The following is a 16,552-nucleotide window of genomic DNA, read 5'->3' as shown; positions in this document are numbered from 1 at the left end:
ATGCTCTTACAGATTGTACTGCAGACTCCCTTTGAATACTTCTTTGAGTATCCACATCATCCTCAAAATCATCATCACTATCATTGTCTTCATTTTCACTTGCATTGTTATCTTCACAATGTTTTCCAACAAAATCATCACTTGAATCATGTTCTTCATCTTCAAATAAATCCATGTAATCCTCCATGCGTATATAATTATGCAATATACAACAAGTAATCACAACTTTTACCTAGACATTCAAATAACAAAGATGAACATATTTTAATATCTTAAAACGAACTTTTAGAGCTCCAAATGTATACTCAATAGTATTTTGTAAAGATTAGTGTCTTCGGTTAAATAATTCTCTTTCATTTTTAGGAGTATTATCTCCAAATTCTTATAAGTGATAACGAGTCCTTCAATATGAAGACAAAAACCCTAGAAGATTTGCATATCTAGCATACGTTAGTTTAAGAGTGAAAATTTAAACACTTGTAATATAATAATTGCATTAGGTTTTTTAATATTATAAAAGTAAGTATTTGTGTAAATATTTTACTTTATATATATTAAGTTAATAAATTAATATTATTTTGATATTAATAATAGATATTAAGTTAATAAATATTTTATAATATCCTTTTTATATAACTATTTTATATTTAAATATTAAAAAATTACAATTTTATTACAATTTGAACAGTATAAAAATAAGTATTTATTTAATCATTATATTTAATATATTCAATTTATTAACTAATTTTAATTTAATTTTTAAATTTTATTAATCCGTACACAACTAATTCACTTTCACTAACCCCCCCCCCCCCCCCCTCTCTCCTCGCCAATTTTCTTTATTTTCTCCTGTCGGCTCCGGACTGCTCTTTACCCGCTCTCCAGAGTCCTCTCACCCAAAACCCTATTTTCTCTCTCTTGTTCATGCACTATGGCTTTATAGCCTTCCTATCTATCGCTGTTTTCAAGCTTCTCTTTCATTTTTGCTCTTCCCGTTCGCAATATTGAACCCCTCCCTCCCTCGCTCTCCCCGAGGTTGCGGGTTGTTGTTCCTTCTTTTTCAGCTTCAAATGATTGATTTGGTTTGATGGCAAAAATTGGGAGCTTTGATGAGTGTTCTGGTGCTTATCCGCCAGATATCATCAGCTAAATGCCGCCTAAGCAGCTGCCTCTATACTATACGTTGTTTCTGTTCCAAGGTTGCGACAGACTGGAGAGTAGCGCCACTGAAGGTGGGTCTATTTGTATGTTGCAAGTTCTTCTTTGTGTGCCTTTTTCCTTCCTTTCTGGCATTTTAGTAATAATGTAATAAAGCACGATTTCCTTAGCTGATTAAGGGAAATTCGACCGAAGCCTTTGTTTATCATTCCTTAGACAACGGAGTGAGATGTTGTGGTTCGTGGGATTTGAGACTATTGTGTGTTCTACTTTTTCGTTTTAGTTGAACTGGCTTAAATATGGCTAGGTATTTCGTCAATGCTGGTAATGGTGGGGAACATCAGCTGCTTGCTTTTTGGCTGAAATGACATTTTTTTGTTGCTATTTGTTTAAATTTCTTTTTAACCATTTAAAGTGGATTCTCGTTTGCCTAATTTATTAATACCATTTACAGTGGATATCAACTAGGAGAACTAGGGAAGAAATGCTAAATTTTTGGGTCCACAACCTGTCAAATAGAACTATTGAGATATGATTCATACCAAGTTGGGTCCTATTATGTGTGATGCGCAAACTCTGTTTGGTAAGACATCAAGATACATTGTGTTGGGCCTTTGGCTCAATGGCCACGAGGGGTTCTAATGTGAGGTATTGGGTTTGTCTCCCTTGATAAAAAGGGATGTTGTGTGCATAATCAACATTCAAAAAGATATCAAGATATGCCCAAAAGCTTAGATTTGCCAATACTTGTCTCAAGAGAGCTGTAGATCTGTATAAGGAAACACATTACAAATATATTGGAGAAACACTAGAAATGCTAATTTGAAATATTTTTTTGAGGAAAACCTTAAAAACACATAGCCTAATTTTCCACAGGGGGGCATTAAAAATAATAGAAGATCAGGGAAGAATGTGAAGCTAATAAACTGGGAGGATGCATTATAGCTATAAACTAGAAAGAAATAAAAAAAATCTTACTATTTTGGGCTTGATCGGTTGACGTGGGTAGATTCCAGCAGGATTCTGGTGAGAATTAAAGGTTTTAAAGGAGAGGGACCCAACCAAATGAGAGCTTAATGCAAAAAAGATGTCTTCTGTGGCTGAAAGCAGTGGCTGCACAACTTTACAAAGCTTTTCTTTGTGATGTTTTTGTCTTTCCTCTGGGAATGATTGCTGTCGAATGACATGGTGTTTACAGTCATTTCACTAGTTCTTCTTCACAATGGATACCTGGCATCCTATTGTTATTTTTTTCCTCTTTATTGCTTTTTATGCAGTTCATAGAATTTCATTGCACTTGTATCCAGAAAAAAAGCCTTTCCATTGCCCAGTATATCCACAGCAGTGTCTGTTGCTTTTCAGGTCCAGTCATTATCCACAGAAGCTGCTGCAGATGAGCAGGAAGTGACCAGTGAGTACTTGAACAAAGTCCTAGTGGCATTGGAAGAGGACCCTGCCTTTGGTGAGGCAAAGTGTGACATTCACATCAAGAACCTTTGCAGGTCCGGCAATGTTTCTGCAGCTGCCATCTTGCTGAAGAGCCTCCGTAGCAAGCGAATGTTCCTGAGCTCAGAAGCGTACAAACTACTACTTACTTCTGCAGCAGAAACAAAAAATTTTGAAGTTGCTTCATGGGCCTTCAAAGATTTATTATTAACAACTGCATCACTTGATCTTAGCTGTTTTATTGATGTTGCAAAGGCATTTGAAGATTCTGAAGAGGATGAACTTCACCAATTTATCAAAGAAGTGGCAGAATCAACATTTCCTAGGAGTTCAACTGTACTCAACAAGATCATTCTTGGTTTTGCCAAAGCTGGACAAGCTGATAAAGCGTTGCAGATTTTTGAGGATATGAAGAATCTGAAATGCAAACCAGATGTGGTAACATATAATACAGTTTTAGCAGTCCTGGGCAAGATGAAACGAGTGAATCAAATGCTTCAGAAATTCGATTCCATGGTACTAGCTGGCCATGCTGCTGATGTGGTTACTTACAACACCTTAATCAACAGTCTTCAGAAAGTGGGCAGATTGGGTTTGTGCTTGAATTTGATGAGAGAAATGCTGGAGAAAGGGATTGAGCCAGATTTGAGGACTTACACAGCTTTGATTGAAGGGTTTGGGAGGTTGGGAAATGTTGAGGAAGCTCTGAAAGTTTTCACTGAGATGAAGAGAAGAAAAATTCGTCCTTCTATATATGTGTACCGTGGGTTGATTAGTAACTTAAAGAAAGTTGGCAAATTGGAGTTAGCGAAGAGTATGTTGGAGGAGATGAATTCTAATTTGACTAGACTTGTTGGTCCAGAAGATTTTAGACGGATGAACAGGTAAATGACTGCATGGTGGCTAGAAAAGGAACTGTAGTGTGCGTATTCACTGACTGTTTGATAATGTGAGGTCCCAAGTCCCAACTTTTGACAAGCGAGCTTCAACTGTTAAATTCGTCTGGTATATAATTCAAATCTCCTCCCTCTAAGCATCCATCATTATCCACCATTTCATTTTGAAATCTAGGAGACATACATCAAGATACCACTAGCATAGTTTGTGAATCATGTCTGGACTTGGAAGGTTTTTAGGAGAAACAAAGTGATTAAGAGAGACTTTTGGCATCTGTTGATGTGTTTGAATTGGCATTGCTAACATCTCCTATGTAGAGACCAAGACACAAGCAGGACTAGAGATACCATATCAAGGGTCATGGTACATGAGGATTTTGAAAATAAATTGTGGGAAAAATCTCTGCTGAAAGATGATAACTCACCTTTCAGTCGCTCAAAGAATGCACAATTTGTCTTTTAAGATGCTCAAGCCATTGTTCTTTAGCGTGAGTGAGGTAGCATTTCCAGAAAGTACTCTTTGGTTTGCGATCGGTCCAATAGACAACACTCTGGATCTTAGATATAGAATAAGGTCTGTAGTGACAAGTCTGGTTACCCTGTCAGCAATGCACCCTTTTTAACAACTTCAAGTTGGCATTGGAGAAACATTGAAGCTAGCTTACCTGAAGGCACCAGATGGGTGAGGGTAGGGTTTCCCTGGTTAATTAGTGACACTAATATTTAAAAACAAGGAAGCATTAACCTATTTGGATCAGGAGCCTAAGGATGCAAGAAGAAGAACCGAAGAACCCTCTCTTCTCTCCTACGTTTTTTTTTAATTTTGCTAAGAAATTATCCATTCCATCCTATCAACACTTTCGAGGATTTCTGCAGTTAGGTGAGCTATACTAAGCTTTACAGGATCAGGGAAAATTCTAACTCTTATATGCTTGGGAGATTTAGCTGAAGAAAAAGCTCTCGTCCTTACAAAAAAAAAATTTGAGTACTCAACATCTAACATGGATGTTGAAACTACAGAAAAAAGGAGTACCATGGAGACTCTTCAATTTATCTGTATTCAAGAACATCAAATATGCACAATACAAGGTGAATTAAATCTTTGGCAACCATTTAAATGTTTCCTGCTGTATGAGGCCAGTCTGTTACTTTTCTTCATGAATCGCCTTTAAGCAAAAGAATAGGACTTGAAGTAAAAATGATCTACAGGGCCAAGAGGTGATTGAAAGGATTGGCGTGGATTAGGTTCTGCCATATGTTTACCATTACCATTTTTTAGCACAAATTTATCCAAAGTCTCGAACCTCTTAAAAGCAGTAGGCTAATTTAGTCCAACTGGAGCTTATTACATTCGCCCATACAAAGCAGGACAGTATTACTAAGCGTCATGAGAGCATGGTTGTATGTAACTGTGAATGGAAATTTTCAGAAACCAGCCTGGCCCTGTTTTCTTTTTCCATTGATATAAACATGGACACCCTCCTCAGAGATACCACGAAGACTGCAAAGCAGGGAAGTGGTAGGGCGGGAGATATCATGTCAGGATCCTACGTTTGTAACTTCTTTTCTTAGACAGCAATCTCATTTTAACAAATATAGACATGAAAAATAGCTAGAAGACGAGGCTCTTGAGATATCTATCTGGAAAATTTCTTCTTCAGAAGAGGATGGCAAGGTAGAGAACAATCCATCCGGCCATAGAGAAGACAGCAAAGATGTGAACCCAAAACAAGACTGCTGCTGCTTCCTTTCCACAACCTCTCAAATTGGCAACAGCACCTGCAAAACCAAAGATGATCCTTATTATTTTAAACTGATCAACACTTTCAGACGAAGATTCTTCACTGCAAGAACTGAGTGGAACAACAGACAGAAAGTTCTTGGTTAAAAAAAGAAGAAAAAACAGAAAAATAAAGAACAGAAAAAGAGCTTTAGAAACATATCCTGCAGGAGAGACCTTTACTTCAGGGAAACACCACTAAAATGTTTACTATCAAGTCCCTGAAATTTTCCTACTAATACCCAAAATGGAGTTCCATGAAAATCATCTCCACCATGAGGTCATGTTTCAGAAAATATATGTCTAACAACCATGAAGCCATGATTGAGAGGTGCCAATCCCAGCATCTAATTGGACAACTTCTGGGGTCATTATTCTCAGTGACATTTGCTGCTTGAAGGCCATCACAGGGTGAGAGCTCCCAAAAGACATAACACCAAGTACATCATATACTGTATCAAACCCACAGACATATAAAGTATAACGAACTCCATGCATCACTAGAAACAAGATCAGGTAATACCAGAAAGTACAGATGTGGGCATTGTATGTTGAAGAAGAAGGACAAATTTGAACATCTTGTCACCAGCGGGAATGAAGCCCAGCCTATCAGCCAATGTTACAATCCCAAGCCCTGCAGGAGGCACCAAGACTAACCTCCCAAATATGATTGCAGCGGTAGTTCGAAATCCAAGCTTCTTACTTCCAGTACCAGGCCCTACATGATACCAATAACAAAAAGTAAGGAATTTATGTTTTGTAAATTACCAATGAAGTGCAACTTGTCACCACGTATGAGAAAACCATATAAAAGTTGAAAGGCTGTTCTTTTGTTTTTTGGTAAACCAAAAAAATAGTTTTCCATGCACCGACTTATTTAGTCTTAAAACCTGAAAACTAATAGCAAAATGCTATAATAACAACATAAAAAAGTAGATTGCAATCAAATATTATGGTAACTTCAGAAAAAAAGAATAAAAACAGTAAGCAATAAGAAACCTAAATAACTGGTAGAACATTCTTTATAATCAGTACTTAGGAGATGAAAAAAGTTTTACCAATTATGGCAAATTTCATATTCTGTTAGAAGTTTGTGGTGAAGCTAAAAGAGGGCAAAATTTTAGACATCATTCTCTCCAACATGAAACAGTGTCAAATATAGCAAAGATCATGCATTGGCATCTTGAAAAAATCTAGATATTTGAACGAAGAGAATCCAAGATGATATAGATACATACCATCAACAAGATTGCCACCCAAAGCAAGCAAAATACATGGAATCATGGCTTCGCTGAGATGAACATGCAATTGTTAGTAAGTCATCATGATTCTAATTGAAGTTAGACACAGAAACAGAAAAATTATCATTCATTGATAAATGAAGAAGAAGAATATGCACAGCTTCAAGAAAGTGAAAACAAAAAAATTGACACTTAAACCATTTTGCAGCACATGTTTATTTTAGTTGGGTTGGCTAAAAAATGACTAGCTAGCTGAAGCTGTGAAATAATCTTCCCCACTGGTAAGTTCATGTGACTATTCTCCCACAGCTTCGACTTGCTTATATTCTCCTTCATGTTAAGGCCTAAACAGACAATTTTGTGGAATAAATGAAGAACATACACACTGAGACACGGGGAGCACATACAGTGAAATGCACAAAAGCTACTGGACAAAAAACAAATGGGCTTGGATTCACTCTGACAGCATATTGTAGTTATGCCACATCCACCCAGATAGACAAGCAGAAACTAAGAAGTTTCCTCCAAACTAACGAGTGATGTGGACTATTTTTTCCCCAAGTAGAAATAAAAAATCAAGTAAAAGAATAAAAAAAAGGCATGAGATTAGATAATCCTCTTTCTCTAAATTTTCTTAATAATAATCAATGACAGATAAATCCTATTCATTAGATCATAATTACATCTAATCAGGTAGAGAGAACTTGAGCAATGAGAGCACAAAATTATTAAGGACTTTTCAGCAAAAAGAGATTATCCTATGCTATTATCGCTAAGAACAGTACGACATTAATGACACATTAGAAATACCAGGGTTGACTACTTGGAAAGAGGGCTCCTGAATCCAGCTAGTCCTTACATGATAGACTTGAATAGATCTTTAATATAGTATCAGAGCAGGTATAAGAGGCCGCCTGTACGATGAGCTTCCCTTAAAAAATATCCATATGGCGGACCCACAAAGAAGACCTATATGTGAGGGTAAGTATTAAGAATAGTCCCATATTGATCCAGGATTAGAAAAATCCAGTGCTTATTATTTGGGAAGAGGCTTCCTAACTTTGTCCAGTCATATTGGGATGGACTTTTTTTTTTTTTGTTTGAGAGGGGCGTGGCGCGATTCGAACTCGCGACCTTCCGCACCTAATGTAAACAGAATACCACTAGACCAAACGGCCTTAGGTATTTTTGGGATAGACTTAGACCACTCTTTAACATTTATTATTCTAACCTGATGCTAAACCATTTTGCCTTTCAAATCGTTATGGTCATTGTATTACTCTTTGAGAACAAATACTAGTTTGAGAAAGGGTCGACAGATATAATGGAACATAATGTGAATGTTGTCCTATCATTCCTAATTTCTTATGATGAAGTAATTAAAAACCTGAATCACTGAATTCATTCCTCTACCAAGTTAAAATGCCTTATCAAATTCATTCCTGAATTAATGATGGCATGAAATAAATATATATCAGCAAAATAGGGAGAAATTTCTAAGAAATGAACATTTTTTTCTAGTTAAATTTTGGTTGGATAGAGATAAATGACAGCTTGATATGAGTAGAACTAAGTTCCCAATTAAGTTTAAAGGTAAACAATTCATGCTATAATTGAAACAACCAAGTATGCATTTGTTGTAAATATTTGATCTAAAAAATAGTAAGTGCCAAACAAGCTCCAAAAGCAGCTCTTGTGCTTTGAACTAGTGAGAATAGCAAATGAAAACTGAAAGCAGAGATAACATTTGATACAGGACATACCCAAGAATTATGCAACTGTCAGTGAAAAAAAACAGCGGAGCATCATCTGTAAAGACCAAACGCTTCAAAAAGGGTATTGCACCAATAACCATCGCAAGGACCTGCAATCAGCAAACAGTACCATATTTATAGTGTTAAGTAGAAGTCGAGAGCATCCAGAATAGCAAGACCTTTAACAAGTTTAGAAAGATATAGGCCATACCTATACTTTATTTACCAAAATATTAAGCCTTTTTAATTTTTACTTTATAACAGAGGCAACAACACAGAGGCTGGGGATCTATTACATAAGCCAAAAAATTAGAAAGGTGACTTCAAAGAGATTTGATTTGTGATAATCGTCAGCTAGTGAGCTTAATTATCTTAGACCAACTCTGTAATATTATGAGGGAACTGGTGAAGTCATAAGCTTCATGAAAGTGCTCAAACCTCCACCGCGGTGGTCCTTTAAATGTAACATATCCGTGAAACTCACATCATACTGGTAAAATACATTTAGATGCTATGTAATGCGGCGTTGGCTTTCTACAAGGACCATAAAATTGCACCTATCAATACATATAGCTTGCCATTACTAAATATTACTGGAGAGTAATTTTTGGTATTCTCAAACTGTCGTATCACTAAAACAACAGTTGACTCACTGAAATCGAGATTGCCACTATCCTCTGTGGTCTTCAGTTCAACCATGATAATTTCTGAGGCCTGCTTGTGATTGAGAGTGATTCAGATGTGGTCAATATATTTTTTCCTTTTATTTTTTTTTTCTCCATGATTCTTTGTGTACGTTCATCCTCACACATACAATAAATATCTCACTTATTCAAATAATAAAAGAAATAACTTAGAAGCTCTTGGTCAAAAGTTATTTTAAAGATTTAATGTGAAAAAAGAATGAAAAGGATATTAAACCCATAGGAAGCACAATCATCAAGACATCTGACATGTTACTTAACATGGCTATTTTTTACTGTAACAGTAGGAACCTCAACGGACAACTAAGGTCATTTTAAGTGCGTAGCAGGCTATTCAACATGTCAGATATAGGATACCATATGTATCAGAATCAAAGTTGCAGAGATTAATGACACGGCTTGATCATGATTTCAGATTTCCAATGATGAGATGGGGCATCAGGAAATTAACTTCAGAAACATACAAAAATGCACTTTCAGTATATAAAACCAGTTCCATCAGATGCTCTAGTTATGGATGAGTGAACTTACAGAAGCAATGATTGGAGGTTGAATGATTTGCTTAAGCTTCAGCTTTTCATAAAGTAAACATAGAATAGCCATTATCTGCATTGTAATACATAAGAAATACGTGATGTTGATACTACAAAGATTGAATTAGTTGAATAGAACATGTAGGTAAATTAGCATGCTAAGGAACAATATAGGAAGCTAAAAGCTGAAGTAGTTTAACAGACTCAAGATAATACACAATTAAAGAGAAAACAGTTATCTACTCTCTCATAAACAAACTGTATATACAAAAAATACTAATAATCATCAGTCACTATGCCGCAGTTTTAAAAAAAAACCATTTTACATTCTATGTATTTTGCATGTGTAATGCACTATAGGTGTTGAAGGCAGAGCAAAAAAGATAGTCAACAAAGAAGTGATGAAAGCATCATATTTGTAAAGATCTCCTCGACCCCACTTATTGAAGGACAGAAAATGGTGCATAGACCTCTAAGTTCCTGAATATGGTCTAGTGAACTTTTTATTCACATGCCACACTTCTTTCATAGACTAGCATCTATAAACATGAGAAAATATCAGAAACCAGTATCCTGAGTTCAACATCTGACAGTGGCATAAAAACCCTCCCAAATTAGCCTTACACACATTAGCCACATCAGATAACTCCTAACATGCATAAAAAGGAAAACTTCTTCTGACCTTTCCTCTCTTTGAACTGTCCAAATCTTTTGTCTCAGGCTCTTGAGAAGAAAGCAAGGGTTGTTGCTCTGGCGGAGCATCCTTTGAAATGGCCTTCGTAGGAAGCTGTGGCTCTTCAGGGCTGTCAAAGGAACCTCCGGGTGGCGGCGCAAGCATCTGAAATACATATGTGTATAGAACTATTGCTCCAACCTGCAACATTTTCATCAATTTTTTAAAGAATTTTCTCTGTTAATTTTCTGTATAAACATTTGTAATTTTATTTCTTCCTTAAATTATAATTGGAAGCACATTCCTCGTTCTGCCAATCATTTGGCAGATATCCAGGCTAAGTTGGGTATTTCGTTCCAACCCTTTGTTGTGGAGGAAGGCCTACCTAGCTGGGTTTGTTTGTACTTTTCTTTCTCTTTTTAATAGTTCATGCATCCTATTTCAAAAAAATAAGAGAAAGAGGAGGCTCCATACAGGATGTATGTCATGCAATATTCTCAAGAGAAAATAGAAACTATAATCCCATAGGCCATAAATGTAAGCAGGAGTACATTGTTTTCAATTTTTTGAAAACGACATGATTATGTAAAGCAGATCTTTCTGTGTCAAAAACCTGAACTGTACAATATAGACAAAATTAGTACTAGCTGAAGATTTCTATATAATATGAGCCCTTATGTGTAGGACATCAGTTTAGTCATGCGTGATATTCTTCCACTGAAAGAGGAAATTGTGGGTTCACTCCAGAACAGGTCATTTGGGTGCCTCAGCTGGGAGTCAAAATTAATCTTGCCAGTATTCTTATTCAAATATGTGATGGAAAATGGTTAGATTTATTAAATTTATCTAAATCACTCTAAAGAATGCCTTCCTAAAGACAGTGAAATCCAAAAAAGTAAAAGCAATTAGAAAGAGCATGAGCAAAGGAATAAGAAACCGTTATACTTGTCAACACAAATAAGATATTTAAAGCCCACCCAAAACACATCTTATTTCTTCTGATCATAAGTCATACGATCTGAATCTTGCAATCTTGCATGTGACTAAAAAATTTCTGTCATTAGCTATCTGGGACAGAAAAGGAAAATATGAAACATGAAGAATGTCCAAAAACCTACCCATTGCCCAAATGAGATATAAGCATTTCCCATTTGATTGCACTGCTCTGAGTCACCAAAAGGATTAGACTTGTCCCGGCATAAAGCTGCAATCAGAACTAGCGGTATATTTCCAATATTACCTGCATTTGGACAGGCACAGACATAAGAAAGAAATCCTAGTCCAGTAGAATAAAAAGGTGGGATCAGGAATCTAGCAGATGGCCCCAAGCGTTTTCCACCCCATGACCCATCCATTTCTCAAAAGGGAAACAAGGAAGGTTTAAACTATGCAAAAATAATTTATGTAAAGATAAGGAATACTACAAGGCGAAAAAAAAGTAGCTCTCAGTTAGGCAGGTTAGTCACTAACCAATTCCAATATGAATTATGGTAAACTTGAAGTATGGATATGGAGGCCGAATAATGGTTGCGACAATTAAACCTATTATAGAGCCTGATATGGTGGCAAGAACAACATTGAAAGGAATAAACCACCTGCAGAGAGAAGATGTAATTAGTGATACCTTTGGAGGTTAATTTGGTAATGAAAACAGACAAAGTAGAGCAGCATCAGAGAAAAAAACCACAACATTTTTCATACTTCACTAAAGAGTTAGAGCACACACATTCGATGCTCTAAAACTACATTGCAGATGCATGATAGGAAGAACACTATACAATCAAACCATTTGTCTAAATAGCAAAGCAGTCTGTGAACTACAAAAAGATAACAATGTAAAATACAGACACAGTTCACCAAGATTATTCTGCTGTAACAATATTGCAAGAAAGTAGAATCATGGGTATATACTATTTATATCAGTGATGCCTATATTTTTATAGAATGAGTAAGCATTTTTAGTATTGCATTAATGGAATCTATTCTGGAAGTCTATTACCAATACGCTAAAGGCATTTTTTTTTACAGAATATGAGCACCCAGAGTTAGTGCAATTTCTGAGAAGAAATTAGAGGGAGACGAAAGACGATTATACTCTTTCCTGCAATCCTACATCCTTTCTCTTAGAACCAAAGTGAAATTTTGAAGGTACAGTAAATGGGCCGATTTTAACTGCTAATAGTTATGACTACAAATGGCTGTCTTAATGTAAAATATGTTTACTGGTTCTGGATTAACACTCATTAAGTTCATCCCATCATGACAATAAAAACTAAAATTTTTGACGAATGAACAGCATGCATACTTCAATTAATTTTACCCTGCACACTGAGAATGAAAAATACTACATACTTATGGCACAAACAAAGCGATGTAAGGATGATACTTATTTCAGAAAGCATCAAATGATCTATGACAGTTGACAGGAAGAAAGTTGGATGGCCCAAGTCTTACCACTGCATCATTTTCTCTAAGGTGACTGCACGCCCAAGTTCAGAGAATATCAAACACGGAAGAAGAAGAGAAAATACCAGCTGCAATATTGGAAATATGCGTTATATAGTATAGAAAATTGAAAAAGAAAAGAAACAAAGACAATGCAATAATCCAAGAGAATCTTATTTCCAGAGCAGAAATAACCTTGTAATTCAAACATGTTCATCATCCACAAATTTGGACAAAAAGGATTTGAGAGAAAGGAATTGTTTTACATATATACCTCAACAAATTGGAGTATATACGATTACCAACAAAGCTATACTTTCTTTCTTCTATGTAAAGTTACAATTTCTTTCTACAAATATACAAAAAATAATAAATGAAATTAAAGGTAAATGTTTTCCTTTATCTTTCCATTGAGTAAACAAAACAAAAAAAAAGTTAAAGCAGAAAAAAGAAAAAGCAAAAGCCTAAAAGAAAGAAAAAAAAATATAACTGGAAGAAACTTGATTTGGAAATCCAAACAATAAAATTTCATTCAGCTACAACTGTAGACAAGAAATGACTTCTTCTTTGAGAAGATGAAATGACTTTGACTTACCCCATTAAGAAGCTTCCTTCCACTTGCTTGAAGGATGTTTACGTACTTCGTAGCCATTAGAAAACCCATAAAACACATCGTGAAGACTTTTACGATTGGTAAAACCGCGAACATCATTGTCGCAAACACGGATGCCCTTTCGGTTTGAGTTGCTGACATAATGTTCTCCATGTTTACCTAAATTCCAAATTCCAGATGAGCGATAACCACTAACCATCCACGACGGCCTTCAGATTTAGAAGATCGACGTGAAAAGTTCTGCAACTGAAACTTGGATTCCGACGAATGCTGAGATGTGATAAAAGACGTTTTTTTTTCTCAGTTTACAAAATTTTATTTTCTCTGAAGTTACAAGTTCCAAAATTTGGAGCTGCGGATCTGAATTGCGCCAAACTCAGCTGCTTCCAATAAATCAAAGCCGCAATTTTGTCTGCTCCCAAACGTATCTAAAGCTGCCAATAATTCATTTGACAAACGTGTTAGACCTTGAAAAGGACGAGAACACAATGATATCAAACAAGGGGAAAGAGCAATCTCGGTGTAGTATATTCTGCGGACAACTCAAGTTCCCAACACACTCTCCAAAAGACGCAGAACCAGAAAACCTTTATCTGAAAACAGAAAGAAAATATGGGAATTCATCGAATTTGGCTGTAGAAACACCGCATTCAGCACAAAAAATATAAATAAATAAATAAAAGCCTCTACATTCAAAATCAAAGAAAAACCAGAAAACAAGAGAAACAATTCAATCTCCGAATTGAAAAAGAAGGCGCCAGATAAGACATACTCAGAGAATCGTTATTCATTGAATCTGGAAAAAGAAAATGGAAAAAGAAGGAAGATCGTAATCATCGAACCATTCGAAGCTGAAATTGAACCGTCGTGTAGAATAAAGCCACAATGATGTTAATAACAATAGTGATACAGCAATACCAAACTGTTACAGAATTTTATGAGCAAACTATTACAGAATTTTATGAGCAAACCATTACCGCATTAAATCAAAACAAAAGAAAAAAGAAAAAATGCAACAGCCTCCTCAAAATACAAAAATCAAAGCGCAACAAATGTAAAAAAAGCCGGAAAATAGATCAAAATAACGTCCCCGCAACTCGAGCCACGTACACGCGAAATCTTCTAAAAACAATAAGTAAATAAATAAATAAATAAAACCTCCAGAGTCCAGACGCAAGAACAATTTTCCTTCTCTGTCTCCAGAAATAGAAGCGGTGCAAATTTACTTAATACTTCAGACCAATTTCAAATCAAAAGCAACCTCGACAGAAACCCAGAAGAGAAAAGACATCAAACTTCAAAACTCATCACGGAAAACCCGAGACTTAGGGTGTTCAGTCTCTTACACGCGAAGTCTTCTGAATTCTTCTCCAATTCTTCCACAAGGTAAAAAACGCAAAAAACGAATACTAGTCCCTCTTTCTCTCTCTCTCTCTCTCTCTCTCTCTCGCCGCGTCACAAAAGGCAGAATATAAAGATCCCGTGAAGTCCAGAAGCATGATAAGCAACAACCGTTCAAAGTTCCGGAAGTCCAGTGACTTCTCGTTCTTCTACCGCCTCAAGGTCTGCCAATGGCAAAGAGTCTGTTCGTTACTTTTGTTTTATTCCCCTGCAAGTCAGGCGTTTCAAACTCCTTATTGCCCGAAAACCCCCCGGTGATTCCCCGGAATAACGAACGGTGCCACCCGCCGTAGCGGACTGGAGATTGTCCGTACCAACGGAAATCTTGCCCAGCTGGCTCTCAACCTTGCCCAGCTGCCTCTCCCGTGTCTTCTTCCTTGGGCCTCTGGCACGTTTTTTTTTTTTATCTTATTGCTGTCAAAGTCCCTACGTGGTCGGTGCTTGTTTTTTTCCTTGTTTTTTTTAGAATTTTATATTAAAATATAAAACTATTTTAATAAAAAAGTAAATTATTTTTTTTTTATTTTATTTTTTATTTAGTCAGAGCTCCTTCCAATGTTGGATATTTTATTAAAAAGACAGTCCTATACATGAGATTAAATTAGGGTCACTTAATCATAGAGGATGAAATTAGTAGAGTAGTCTATTCATTTGAATTTATAATCAATATTACTTTCATTAATAGAGGTTAGCCTTGATTCTATCTCATACTAAAATGCGGTCTAAAAATCATGAAAAAACTATAGTAGGTAGGTATACAGGAGGTATTTTAGGTATATGTCGGACCTTTGGAGCTGTCTGAGGCATTACATAACATGTAACATATAATAAAATTTCTATAGTTTTTTGAAAATTCATTTGTAATATTTAAAGCATTTAAATCAATTAAAAAAATTATAATGTTAGTCTAAAACCAAACTAAACACATTTGTAATGAGAACAAGAGGGGGAGAGTTGTGCTGTCAAGAGGTTGGCCAATACAACCTAAAAGACTAATCGTTTAAGTGCAGAAAGCTAAGCTACTCAAGAGAGGTGGACTGGAATCACCTCTGACATGTGCTACCCATAATTTGAATGTAACACTTGATTAATCGTAGGAGGCGTAACATAATATTACCTTCTAAATTCAGGATTTATTAAAGAAAATTTAAATTATTATTATTATATTTTAAAATATTTAATACAGATTATTTATTTTTAATTAAATGCTCAGTGGAGACTCACTTCATGAAGAAAAAAAAAAGGCACATGTATGTCCACATGTGAATGAGGGACATAGAGATCAGGATTGCTGACCTCTTTGGCAGTTGGCACATGTGCGAAGGAATCTCCTGTTTCCCGTTATGAGAATATACTATTTACGTTACAAACTCAAAACGGGTGAAAATAAACCCTCGTTGCACCGTTACGCCGTTACAACTCCTCCTACACGTTACCTTTGCAATAGAAAAAAATTAGCCATTTCATTGCCAAATGAAAACTTCTTTAGGGTTATTTTGGTCATTTAAAAATATAAATTTCAGCAATAATGGATTTTCCCATACAAAAATTTTTATCCGATTATTTTTTTTAAAAAAAATACATGAAAACAGATAAAAATTCTTATCTATTTGAGTAAAATTTAACTAATTTCTTATGTACTTATTATTAATAAAATTGAAATGGGTAATTTTTTTTTCCATACACGATTATCCGATTACTAATTATTAAAGGGTAATTTAGTAACTTTTTATTTTTAATGTAGGCATGAAACAATATATGGGATAACTTGTTTATACAAAATAGTTTATTTCGTTCCATTTATAAACCTTTTATGATCTAAAAAGGACAAGTTTCGCTAAACCACGCTAATGGGGTTATAGAATTCAATAAGAAATTGCGATAAACTTGTGACCATAGTGTGAAATA

General features: G+C 35.5%; 2 protein-coding genes across 3 annotated transcripts; one reads left to right on the top strand and one right to left on the bottom strand.

The window, feature by feature from the left end:
- Positions 1 to 864: 864 nt before the first annotated feature.
- On the top strand, positions 865 to 3,972 carry LOC137965869 (pentatricopeptide repeat-containing protein At1g11900-like). Its single transcript, XM_068812242.1, has 2 exons — positions 865 to 1,232; positions 2,521 to 3,972. Exons 1-2 carry the CDS (start codon positions 1,110 to 1,112, stop codon positions 3,490 to 3,492), a joined length of 1,095 nt encoding a protein of 364 aa, XP_068668343.1. The 5' UTR covers positions 865 to 1,109; the 3' UTR covers positions 3,493 to 3,972.
- A 632-nt stretch (positions 3,973 to 4,604) lies between these two features.
- Positions 4,605 to 14,873, bottom strand: LOC137965868 (protein PIN-LIKES 6-like). 2 transcript variants are annotated; one of them, XM_068812240.1, is made up of 11 exons: positions 14,590 to 14,873; positions 13,226 to 13,677; positions 12,640 to 12,719; positions 11,656 to 11,780; positions 11,304 to 11,425; positions 10,195 to 10,386; positions 9,511 to 9,585; positions 8,285 to 8,385; positions 6,519 to 6,571; positions 5,804 to 5,998; positions 4,605 to 5,279 (listed from the first exon to the last, which is right to left on the bottom strand). In XM_068812240.1, exons 2-11 carry the CDS (start codon positions 13,394 to 13,396, stop codon positions 5,158 to 5,160), a joined length of 1,236 nt encoding a protein of 411 aa, XP_068668341.1. In that variant the 5' UTR covers positions 13,397 to 13,677; positions 14,590 to 14,873; the 3' UTR covers positions 4,605 to 5,157. The 2 variants fall into 2 exon arrangements, with proteins under 2 accessions (XP_068668341.1, XP_068668342.1); XM_068812241.1 differs by lacking the exon at positions 14,590 to 14,873 and adding an exon at positions 14,402 to 14,521.
- Positions 14,874 to 16,552: the final 1,679 nt, after the last annotated feature.

The sequence above is a fragment of the Aristolochia californica genome, unplaced genomic scaffold, assembly GCF_029961685.1.
Source record: "Aristolochia californica isolate CCGP_79_NKW_82.1479 unplaced genomic scaffold, dmAriCali1.0.hap1 SCAF_5, whole genome shotgun sequence".
Lineage (NCBI taxonomy): Eukaryota > Viridiplantae > Streptophyta > Magnoliopsida > Piperales > Aristolochiaceae > Aristolochia > Aristolochia californica.
Note: the sequence above shows the minus strand (reverse complement) of the source record. Positions and strands in the feature narration are given on the sequence as shown.

Excerpts from the sequence above, each read along its gene's own strand:
- LOC137965869 (XM_068812242.1), top strand. The coding sequence starts at position 1,110 with ATGAGTGTTCTGGTGCTTATCCGCCAGATATCATCAGCTAAATGCCGC. Across the intron at positions 1,233-2,520 it reads GGAGAGTAGCGCCACTGAAG|GTCCAGTCATTATCCACAGA; the intron begins GTGGGTCTATTT and ends GTTGCTTTTCAG.
- LOC137965868 (XM_068812240.1), bottom strand. The coding sequence starts at position 13,396 with ATGGAGAACATTATGTCAGCAACTCAAACCGAAAGGGCATCCGTGTTT. Across the intron at positions 5,999-6,518 it reads GGGTGGCAATCTTGTTGATG|GGCCTGGTACTGGAAGTAAG; the intron begins GTATGTATCTAT and ends GGTATCATGTAG. Across the intron at positions 5,280-5,803 it reads GCCCACATCTGTACTTTCTG|GTGCTGTTGCCAATTTGAGA; the intron begins GTATTACCTGAT and ends TTGGTTTTGCAG.